This window comes from Periophthalmus magnuspinnatus, chromosome 4 (genome assembly GCF_009829125.3).
Source record: "Periophthalmus magnuspinnatus isolate fPerMag1 chromosome 4, fPerMag1.2.pri, whole genome shotgun sequence".
NCBI lineage: Eukaryota > Metazoa > Chordata > Actinopteri > Gobiiformes > Gobiidae > Periophthalmus > Periophthalmus magnuspinnatus.
The window spans coordinates 29,281,290-29,293,847 of NC_047129.1; the positions used below are offsets into that span (position 1 = coordinate 29,281,290).

At 41.6% G+C, this 12,558-nt stretch overlaps 1 protein-coding gene across 1 annotated transcript; it reads right to left on the minus strand.

Moving 5' to 3' along the window:
- Nucleotides 1-1,210: 1,210 nt before the first annotated feature.
- LOC117370366 (pyruvate dehydrogenase [acetyl-transferring]-phosphatase 1, mitochondrial-like) lies at nt 1,211-11,920 on the minus strand. Its single transcript, XM_033965772.2, has 8 exons — nt 11,754-11,920; nt 10,843-11,041; nt 9,373-9,611; nt 8,411-8,588; nt 7,862-7,950; nt 6,472-6,759; nt 4,072-4,310; nt 1,211-2,436 (listed from the first exon to the last, which is right to left on the minus strand). Exons 2-8 carry the CDS (start codon nt 11,032-11,034, stop codon nt 2,162-2,164), a joined length of 1,500 nt encoding a protein of 499 aa, XP_033821663.1. The 5' UTR covers nt 11,035-11,041; nt 11,754-11,920; the 3' UTR covers nt 1,211-2,161.
- Between the last annotated feature and the right edge of the window lie 638 nt (nt 11,921-12,558).

Genomic DNA, 12,558 nt, shown 5'->3' on the forward strand with positions numbered 1-12,558 from the left:
TAAAATGCATATAAAATAATAGATTTACATTACATTTTCCTCGCAAAAACAACACATGTTGGTGTGTGTGGAACTGAATTCTGCTTGTCCACACGGATTTTGTTGGCCTCATTTCCAGACCTGTGCTGCTTTTTAAGGAGATGAAATGCTGCCATCTGGTGGTTGTTTCACCAAATCAACACCTCCAGCATAAATGAGAGATGTGGTTTCTCAAGTATTCATTTGTAATATAATTAAGCCTGTCATTACATACAATCAAAACACTTCATAGTTGGATTATTTTATGTCATATTAATTTTACTATTTAATTGTCCAGTTGTAATTTGCTTTCAAATTCACAAAACTTATTGGAGAGCCTTGATAATGTTTTTGTTTCTTCTTCTTCTTCTTCTTCTTATTATTATTATTATTATCATTATCATCATCATTATTATTATCATTATTATGGTTAAAGATACACTGAGTGGCGGTGGAACATAAAGTAAAAGTGTACTTGAATACATTTTACAGTGGATACTTTTTACTTTTACTTCACTACCTTTGAGAGCAGGTATCTGTACTTTCTACTCTATTACATTTTTGAACAGGATTGAAAAGTAATTTTTTTTTTTATTATTGTTTGCAACATTTTAAACTTTATTAGATCTCAAAATCTGCACGAGATACTTTTACTTTTTACTCTTTAAGTAAGCTTTTAAACAGGTACTTTAATACTTTTACTTAAGTAGATTTTTCATGTGATACTTTTACTTTTACTTGAGTCATTTTTTTTTTTTTTTTCGCTCTGTTATCTGTACTTACTCCTTAAGCAACAACAAATCTGAATACTTCTTCCACCACTGACATAGAGTTAATTTTCTGCACACTTGTGCCCATGGAGATGTTATTGAGCTGGAATATTCCCCACCATGGCATTAAATGTACCTATAGAGTTGTAGCATTTATTTACTTTTGTGGGGTTTTTTTTTCTAATATTGCTCAGAAATACTTTGAAACACTCTCATTCTTACCAACTCTACCAATCTGACCTGTAACTTTGCCTGGTATTTCCACCTGCTTGTCACCATGGAGACACACCGTTTCAATGCTTTACCATGGAACATTCAAAACCCAAACATCCCCATGACTACAGACTTTAAAGTTGTTTGTATGTTGTTATTATTATGAGATATAATGATGGGATTGTTGATGCATTCTCCATCTTTCTCCATTGCTCTGAAAACCTGTTGTGTTTGGTGCCCCCGGTGGCGGCTAAAAGCATTGCTCCCATTTGTGACCTGAACATAAAAACCCTCTTTCCACCCCATTTACAATCACAGGACCATATGGTGCTTTGAATATTCATAACAGACAGTTTTCAGCCAGAACACAGCTCCTCCGAAGGCAGTCCTCACAGTCAGGCTCAGCTCAGACAAGAAAATAGAGCGCACAGATATTTAGTGTATAAATTATAAGGCGAGGTTGCGTTCACATTATGTCACAGCATTAGAATTTCAAACTGAGCTGGGGGACAGTTCAGATTTTGGTTGGTTTATTGTCACATTATTGTCAAATCATTAAATTACTGGCACAAAACTGGCACAAAGTTCTTTATCTTGTCTGTCAGTATAAATAAACTACGTGTGTTCGTCCACGGATCTGAAGGTTGGCGGTTCGAATCCCGCTCTCGACATAAACGTCATCAGTTTCCAGCTCCCACAGATGAACGCTGTTGTTGTGTTCTTGGGCAAGACGCTTAACCCACCTCGCCCCTAGTGTCTTTACCAAATAATTGTTTCACAGTCTCTTGGAGTGGTGCCATTTTTCAGTCTCAAAGATGTGATGTTCCAGTCTTATTTTTAACACTGCGCAGTTTTTAAAGTGCACTATGTGACTTTTCTGGGCGAGGTCTGCCACATTTTGTCTCCATGGAAACGTTCAGTGTCCACAGTTTGCCATTAAACTAATACGTCGTACATTTATTCAATTACGGTGTTTTTTTATTGCTTATAGTACTGATAAAACCATTAAATCTTATTGCGAGAGGGGCTACTTCTCCACAGATCTTACCTGTAACTTGACCAGGTGGAATTTTTTTCAAACATAGAAAAAGTAAATTCACAAACGTTGAACTTGATCATGTCTTCCAGAAAAGTTTAGCGCTCTCGTTCGCGTCGTGGACTCACACGTCGGGTTCATTGAGCAGTATGACAGTGATTGTGATGTCGTCACGGTAACGCCGGGCCACGTCTGGGGGCAGGCTGAGCATCTTGGCGAGTTTGTTGGGTGACACCGCTCCGTAGCCGTCGTCCCCCAAGGCGTGTCTCAGTAAGTGCGTGGCGGCGTTATGGTCCTCCAAAACGGCCTGGACACGCCCCCTTCGCTCCACCAACAGCCGCTGCAGCCCCCCCAGAGTCATGCCAGCCCCCGGCACTAGAGGGCGCTGGTACTGCAGGCCTGGACACACAGAAAACCGGGTGAGACTAGCTTTTTTGTGTTTGTTTGTTTGTTTAGAATTGATTGCGTTCACTTTCTAGAATTTGACAGTGTCATATTTAAAGATGGAGGGACGGAGTTCAGGATTTTTGAAAGAAATATCTAAACTTACGATCCACAAATATTGAATCTGATCATTTGGGATTTGCTCCACAAAATTATTATGTTAATTTTATGGTTTAAATGGCTCATATTACATTGTTTCCTCATCAAAACCATATCCAGAGTTGCGTTTTGTTTCATTCACACATGTTTAACTCACAAATCCTGCATATTCAGACTAAACTAGAGTTCTTCTCTCAAACAGGAAACACTCTGTTCCACTTTGTGATGTCATGTGGTGATACAGGAAGTGCTCCACTGTGTTTTTAAACTCCACACACCTTCACTAGAAACATCTGTATCTGGAGAGGTCAGCCCTGGAATTGTGTGTTATATAGTGTTTTGTTTTATTCACACATATATGAGCGATAATGCGTTATAAGACTGTCAGTATCTCCAAAGCTCAAAATGCTCTGTTCCACCTTGTGATGTCATCAAGCAGTAGTAGTTTTTGCCTCAATTGAACTGATTTACTCTTCAGTACTCTAGAACAGTGCTCCCCAACCACCGATCTGTTACGCATTTGCTACCGGGCCACAAAAAAAACTGTAAATAATTTATCAGCGACCGCATCTTCTCCGACGTGACTTTCGCCCGTCCCTTATGACACGCTAATAAGCTCGTCCGTAGATATATAATGAAAATCCTGAGAGGAAATCGCCACAGAAATCCATTTGATACAACGGCGAGTTTATTATATCTGTGCTAGATCTGCTCTTGTCTCCACGACGACGTATCACATGTAACGCATCAGACACGACGCACAAAAGTAGACCCACAAATCAGTGAAAATGAGCCAAAACAAAAGTCTTTGGAGAGGTTTTTTGCAAAGGGGAAAAGTCCAAATGAGGAGCCACAAGAGGAGCCTACGACCTCCAAGAAAAAGAAAGCTAAATTTAACAGACAATACCAGGAGTCCTACTTAAAATATGGGTTTGTAGCTTGTGGCAATGAAACCTTCAAAACTGCTTTGGCACATGGAGACTAAGCACCCGGGATTAAAAGATAAGCCTTTAGAGTTTTTTGAAAGAAATTACGGAGCACACTGGACATAAACACACTGCAGGAGTCAAAATAAAGCCTACATTATTCTGCTCCGTGACGCAAAAAAGTTTGGGGAGCCCTGGTTTATAATAACCTTTAAAACCTTAAGTTGTTGCCTTTAAAAAGAAAGTTTAAAAAGGCTAAAACAATAGATGCAGTTTCAATTCCAGGGCTGCAAATTATCCAAATGATTCGAGTGAAGATGTGTGGACTTTAAAACACAGTGGAGCACTTCCTGTATTACCATTTGATGACATCACAAGGTGGAACTGAGTGATTTCAGTTTGAGACAAGAACACAAACGCCTAAATATGTGGGATTTCTGTGTTAAACGTGTGTGAATGAAACAAAACACAACTCCAGGTCTGTTTGTGAGGAGGAAACAACATTATAACACAGCTCGAACATTTCCGTCACGCGAGCGCTTTAAGTTCCAGCGTGGCCTCTGACCTGTGAGCTGCTGTGCCACCAGTTGCACCACAGTCTGCCGGTGCATGAGCTCCCAAAGCCCGTCCGTGGCCAGCACCAGGAACTTGTCCCGAGCGCAGATGTGGTGCTGGGTGACCTCTGGCTCTGCTGTGAGGTACGGAGGTGTGAGGTAGTGCGGAGGTAACATCATGTCCTGCCTCTTCTCGTTCGCGTGGCTCAGCATCTCCGGGCTCCATTTGAACCGCATGTTTCCAAAGCCCCTGAAAGAACGAGGTTTAAAGAGCTCGTATTACGCTGTATTTGTGCGTTTCCTCGTCACAAACAGACCTGGAGTTGTGTTTTGTTTCTTTTACACATGTTTAACGCACAAACCCTGCAGATTTAGACCTTCTCTCAAATAGAAAACACTCTGTTCCACTTTGTGATGTCATGTGGTAATACAGGAAGTGCTCCACAGTGTTTTGAAAGAATCATTTGGATAGTTTCTCTATGGAACTAAAGGTAAAGGGAGCCACTTCATGACATCACAAGGTGGAACGGAGCATTTTAAGCTTTGGAGATGTGCAGACTAATAATAAAGTGTGACTCAAACACGTGTGAATGAAACAAAACACAACTCCAGGTCTGTTTTTGAGGAGGTTACAACATTAAAACATGGATTAAAGCGTCACAAGAGTCCATTATGTGAAATAAAGAGCAATATTGTTAAAAGTTAGGCACAAATATAACAACAATTTACTCCATACTCTGTGGTCGTCACTCACACGTCACATTCATAACATTTGAGGTGTGTAATCGACTAGTCACATGGTTATTCCTGTTGTACACTGAGATTTAAATACATTTTAACCAAATAAACGTTGAAACTTTGCATCTAGATAAAGAATATTTACGAATTAAGTGTCTCATTGTTAAAAAAATCTAAACTTTTAATATAATTTTTGATATTTTGAACCAGCCTCTCAAGCCTTAACGTCGCGCTGTGTAACGTTTTGGGTGGATTGTTCGCTAACTGCTTGTCTCCATGGAAACTAGATGCATTGTCACATTTATAACAGTTGAGGTGGGTATAGTGTCTTGCCAAAAGACACGACGACAGAACTTGGTCTGAGCAGGAATCGATTCTCCGACTTTCAGGTTAGTGGATGAATGTTTCAACGCTCTAACCACAAAATATGGCTTTTTTATTGTGAACGAGGTCATCATTCCACAGATCTGACCTGTAACTTGACCTCCTTTTCTCCAGTGAGATATGTAGATTTGTACGTATGTTAAATGCCGTACTGTGAAGCATTAAAGGCAAAGAAATAACATCACCATGGAGACGAGCAGGTGGTTAATGCTGTTTGTTATGGACCAGTCCTGTTGTTTTGGCCTTGCCTCCGCTTATGCACATCCGCCCACCCAGATCCATCCGCCCACTCAGATCCACCCAGATCCACCCACTCAGATCCATCCGCCCACTCAGATCCATCCGCCCACTCAGATCCATCCGCCCACTCAGATCCATCCACCCACCCAGATCCATCCAGATCCACCCAGATCCAACCCACCCAGATCCATCCACCCACTCAGATCCCACCCACCCAGATCCACCCACCCAGATCCACCCACCCAGATCCAACCCACCCAGATCCAACCCACCCAGATCCATCCGCCCACTCAGATCCCACCCACCCAGATCCACCCACCTAGATCCAACCCACCCAGATCCATCCGCCCACTCAGATCCACCCACTCAGATCCAACCACCCAGATCCATCCAGATCCATCCACCCACTCAGATCCACCCACTCAGATCCAACCACCCAGATCCACCTACTCACCCAGATCCACCCAGATCCACCCAGATCCACCCAGATCCAACCACCCAGATCCACCTACTCACCCAGATCCACCCAGATCCACCCAGATCCACCCAGATCCAACCACCCAGATCCACCTACTCACCCAGATCCACCCAGATCCACCCAGATCCACCCAGATCCAACCACCCAGATCCACCTACTCACCCAGATCCACCCAGATCCACCCACATCCACCCACATCCACCTACCGGTTGAGCCGCACCTGGAGCGGCCAACAATCAACCAGGGAATAAAAGCTCGGAGCCGCCACCACATCAGCGCTGTAGCAATTTGTTTGGTTATTTAGTTTGTTTTTCTATTATCTACTTGTTTAATTTGTCTCCACTTTTGAATATTATTTTGTAAGAATAAAAACCAATTCATCACTTTTTTTTTTTACCACGTCTCCACACGCTCCACACCCAGTTTTAACATCATTTCGTTGCGTGACACCTCCCCTGGACCAAGTGTCACGTAACACTTTTTTAAAATGATAATATTTGGTATCGCATGGACAGACATGGATAAAAACGGTCTCTATTGTCTCCTCAGGTGCCCGGGCGGTGTGCTGTACCTGAAGGGCAGCAGCAGCCCCAGCAGTCTGTCATGTCTGACCACTGTACGTTTCTCGGACCGCGGGTGTTCTCCCATGATCCTTTGCAGCTCGTCTGGGTTCTGCGCGTTGTGGTCATTGGTCAGACTGAGGGCGGACCAGCTCCCGTCGGTCTCCTGCACGCCCAGCACGGCCCGGCTGTCCCCCAGGTTAGCCACGTGGAGGGTCCCGTTAGAGACCAGGGCTACACAGGCTGTGCACCCAGAGAAGGCCACCTGCAACGGGGCCGAACCACCGCCACCGCCCCCCCTGGGACATGGAGGAGGGAGAAGCATTAGAAGGTCAGGGTTCTAATGTTTTCTGTTTTTAATATGATTTTAGAAGTCGATTTATCAACTGTGTTTTTAATAATCGACTGTTCAGATGATTATTCCTATTGTACAGTGAGATTTTAATACATTTTAACCAAATAAAAGTTGAAATATGCTTCTACATAAAGAATATTTACAAATTAAGTGTCTCATTGATAAATCTAAACTTTTAATATAATTCTTGATATTTTCATTTAATATAATAATAAATCATCAAGCCTTAACGCTGCACTATGTAACGTTTTGGGTGGATTGTTCGCTAACTGCTTGTCTCCATGGAAACTACATGCATTGTCGGGAATCTTCCACAATATGGCATTTCTTGCATTTATTCAATTACAAGACATTTATCATCTGTCAAAAATAACATTAGAAAAACACCATTCTTGCTTGATACGTTTAATGCCACACTCTGGAACATTTTAAAGCTCCCATACCATGTAATTTTCTGATCTGTGTTACTGTATGTGTTGTTTCCTCATCACAAACAGACCTGGAATCGTGTTTTGTTTCATTCACACATGTTTAACACACAAATCCTTCTTTTCTCACACTGAAAACACTCTGTTCCACCTTGTGATGTCATCATGTGGTCATACAGGAAGTGCTCCGCTGTGTTTTTAAACTCCATACACCTTCACTAGAATCATTTGGATTATTTTAGCCCTGGAATTGCCTATCTCTTCTGAACTAAAGGTAAAATGTAGCTGTTAACTTGAAAACTACCGCTTCATGACATCACAAGGTGGAACAGAGCGTTTTGAGCTTTGGAGATTACTGAAACATGTGTGGATGAAACAAAACACAACTCCGGGTCTGTTTTTGATGAGGTAACAGCATTATAACACAACTTAAAGCTCACAAAAGTCTGTTTCATGTAATATAGGACCTATAAGCAGCTGAGTTATGACGTATCCATGGAGACAAAAACAATGGCAGACCCTCCACCAGAAAAGTCACGTAACTCCACTTTAATTAAGCCCATAACAAAGACAAAACTATCATTATTACAACAGTCATGTGACTATTGGAGTCCTGACCTGGAGAGGTGGACCTGAGCCTCCACAGATATGTCAAAGTCCAGACGTTTGAACGCACTGACGAGGCCTGAACAAACCGACGCCTCATCCTGAAAAACAACAACGCACAAGTGTTATTTATGTCGTGTACTAGTCAGGAATTATCAGATCTGTTGGGAACTTGACAACTTTTATACACATTTATGATCTGATCGGCTGGGTGGATCATTATGTTAAAATTTGCACATTGTATATCGCAATAATCATCGAAAACAATTTAATAAAAGAAGCAAATTCGCTGATTTCCATGCTAGAAAACTGCGGCGCTCAAACCTGCACGAATCACTCCAAAAATAATTAAAATACATGGTTAAAAGTTCTAAAAAGTCACTCACAGGTCTGCTTTAAATTACAGACAGACATTTTTAATAAAGAACTCGGAATACTGTTTGCAGAAGGGATTTGAAAACGTCTCTAGAGTTCGGTTTTGGTTTAAAGTTCACGTCTGAATAAAGATGGAGAAGATATTTCACTGTGGCAAAAGATACAAATACAAAAAGTAAGCATCACCTCTTCATCCTCCTCCTCCTCTTCCTGCTGGAGCCTGTCCTGCCAGTAGTGTCTGAGGCTGTCCACACGGATGGGCCCGTAGTCCAGCTCGCAGGGGTCCCGCGGGTGTCTGTGCCACTCCAGGAGGGGCGGCGCAGGTCGGTCCTCCTCCACCGCGGCCTCCATCTCACCCAACGTCCTTCAAGAGCAATGACATTTCACGAAAACATCGGTCACTTCATTATGTTTCACGTTTGACTAAAAAAACGTTGCGTGGTTTTATTTATTTTTTCCTGGTGGGACATGGACGGGAGACGTAACAAACGTAAAGGTAATTTAATAACTGTTACCTAGCAACCGTAATGTTTACAGGGGCCAAAACTCATAGCTAGCTAGCTCACTGTGCCAAAGCTAATGCTAACTTTTATTAAATGTGAAATAGAAAATAAACAAACGATTAAAACTCACATTAGTTCAAATAAAGACTACCTGATTGTTTTTATATGTAAAATACTTCAGTTTGTGGTGTTGTTTTAATATTTAGGCCTATTATGCCTCAAGATTCGCATTAGCGTTAGCATTGAGACACAAACATCTCTCTCTCTAAACACTCCGCTGAAGTATTTATTTTATTTGTGTCGTGTTTAACATGTTGTCAGTGGCATCCACACACAGCTCCCTGTCCACGGCCTCATCTTTAAATATTTATTCATTTTAACGTGATTCTGCAAAAACCTCAGAGATAAAATTGCACAGGAAGTAGTGACGCTAACAGTGAGGTTGCTAGGAGTCAGTTACACAGTAGTTCTGATTAGATTAGCAAAAATAAAAGACCTTTATTTTTGTTAAAGGTTTAAACTGCTACAATCTTTGTGCATAATTTGTCTTTGTATTTTGGATACACAGGCTTTTTCCCCACAAACTCCACCATATTTACTGTTAGTATTTTCCAAACCAAGTAGAAATTAGAAAATCCTGCGCACCTTAAAGGCAGCGCGGCCACAGTCATGTAGTAGAAGAGTCTGTGGCTCACGGCTTGTGCACATGCGGCTCCGGCGTGTCCATCGAACACACCGAACATGACGCCGCCCCGGCCCGGCAGACAGGTGGCGCTGCTCCGGCGGTCCTCGCTCGGCTGGTTAGAGGGCAGCATGTTGCTATGGAAACCCAGGACGCCGTGCGATGCGGAGCCTTTGGGGAAAGAGTGGCTGTATTCATAGGCCTAAAGACAGAACACATAGAAAAGAAAGAAGTATTCAAAGTTTAAATAACAAGACAAAAGTTAAATCTGTCACTGGACAAAAAGTTGTAGGATTGAAGACGTTTCGCTGATGTTTTGACTTCTTCAGATGTCAGATTACTGGTGGACACTGCTTTATAAAGTTTATTCATTATTTTTATCGTATATGATTTAGACAGACAGACAAAATGCTCTATGGGCGACCTGAGTGTAAATAAGTAACTGAATGAACTGACCAGGTTTGTTACAGTCTGAATGAAGGCAGAATGTGCACAGTAGCTCGCTAGCTAGCTCACTGTGTCTTAAAGCTAACTGTCCCTTTTATTAAAATCAGAAAACATAAAATAAACAAGCTATTAAAAATGTAATTAATCAAAAATAAACACTACCCAGTCATTTTTCTATGTAGAATACTTCAGTTTGTGTCAGGATTTGTTTTGTTTTTTGTGTCCTGTGCTGTTTTCCCTCCTCCCTTCTGTTTTTGAGAGTGGAGGTGGGTGGAGACTCTGGCACCACCTCCACACACCTGCCGCTAATCATGCAATCAAGCCTCCACCTGTGAGTACAAAAGGACTGAGGATCCAACACGCAGGGCTGGATTGTCTTGTCATTTTCTGTTTTTTTCGTCATGTCATGCTCCGGTTTATTCGTCCGTAGATCCCACTCTGCACCTCAGCCTCTGACCCAGCTCTCCACGTCCGGTACGAACACCTCAGCCTCTGACCCTGCGACCTACGACACCGCTAACAACTGTCTGCCCTGTCTACCTTCATTCACATTCCTGTATCTGCAAATAAACTCTGTCCTAACTGTTTCCCGAGTTTGTATCTTTGGTCCCTCCGTCAGTAGTTACGACAGTTTGCGATATTTTAATATTTATTATGCCTCTTTCTAAAAACAGAAGTGTCCTCCAGTCAAATGTCATAAAGACAAAACTGGACAGGAAGTTGTGACGCTAACAGTGAGGTAGAGGGCGCTGTTGTGCACATTTTACGAGTCTATTCAAACGGTTGTATTTAACATAATGATTAACAATTATTTAGGTAATAAATGCAAGACAGAACATTCCAGACAAAGCAAAAACATCTCCATGGAAACACACAGGCGCAGTATCCTCCACCAGAAAAGTTACACACTCCATCTTTAAAAGTAGTTCATTAACTGTGAAAGTGAAAGTAAGGGCATTTCATCGTCATTATTGGATGATCTATACCTTCAGTATCTGGTTGACTTGGGCCTGTCCCACTTGACCCGCCTGGTACTGTGTGCGGTACTTCCTGCCCCCACTGCCTGATGGGTAATGTAGTCCGTGCAGTTTGGTGGGCGCTGCAGAGGAGGCGAGAGAGCAGAGTGACCGCAGCTCTGGACGACACAATCCACTGCTGCTTATTGTTCTGCCCATCATTCTGTCCCTGGGAATGAAATAAGAGTCATTTATTTTGAAAACGGCAACTCAAATCTGACATGAGGTTCACAGTTTGTTACTTTGACCTTTGAACTCGCACTCCAATTCTAGGTCACTGGGTTACTAGGTTTTTTGCTCCGGTATTTGTACTTTTACTTAAATAACACAACTGAGTACTTCTTCTTTCATCACTGTTGGTGTGTTACATGAATGCTTCTTGCACTAAAGATGCTCTGTGTAACTTTTCTTGTTAAGTTCACCTGATCGTTTCCATGGAGATGCTATTACTTTGCCAGGAATGTACCACAGTATAACCTTGCACTAATTCAACTACTAAAAAAATACGTGCATTCTACGTTAGTGGCTTGCCTCCTCACGTTTTTTTTTTGTTTTTTTGCAAAACAACATCTCCATGGAGACAAGCAGGTGGCAGACCCTCCACCTGAAAAGTTCCATAGTGCACTTTAAATTTAGTACTATATCTAGGGGTATTTGAAAAGATAATACGAAGAACAGTGTGTCTCTTTAGAGCTGCTCTGAACTTCTGATTAGTGTTTTTTTTTTTTTTTTTCACTACAAGTTGTTGCCAGATATGTTACATTTTTTTGCTGAAATTATCTTAAAAGGTTTAAACAAACTTCTGTCACTGTGGAAAGTATTTTGAAGTACTACTGGCTTTGTCACACGCACAAACTACGTCAAAACTATGTCAAACTTACCTCTTTTGTTTTCCCTGCCACTCAGCTCTCTCTGCGTTTCTCTGGTGACCTCTGCCCCCTGTCCCGCGCTCTGATTGGCTGTCCGCACAGGTCACGACCCCTGTGCTGCTCAGGTGGACAGATGAAGTTCTCCGCCGCTCCCGTCAGCCGCCATCTTTGTTTTGGTGGTTGACCTTTGAAGTGAGTACAGCAGTTCAGTGTAATGAGTGACTAAACCTGCCGGAGACACACCTCTGTGGCACACGCACACACATAGAAACACACAAATACGCACACGCACACACACCCCCCCACACCCCACACACACACACACACACACACTCAGCTCCCGGCACTGAGCCAAGAGGAAGTTCATTCATAGGGATTTACCACAAACAAGAGGATGTGTACATGATATGAACTGTTAGGATAGATGGATAGATAGATAGAGATAGATCGATGGATATAGATATATAGATAGATAGATATAGATAGATATAGATAGATAGATATAGATAGATATAGATAGATAGATATAGATAGATATAGATAGATATAGATAGATGGATATAGATATAGATAGATGGATATAGATATAGATATAGATAGATATAGATAGATAGATAGATAGATAGATATAGCTATATATAGATAGATAGATATAGCTATATATATATAGATAGATAGATATAGATGGATATAGATAGATGGATATAGATATAGATAGATATAGATGGATATAGATAGATAGATATGGATATAGATAGATAGATAGATATAGATGGATATAGATAGATAGATATGGATATAGATAGATAGATATAGA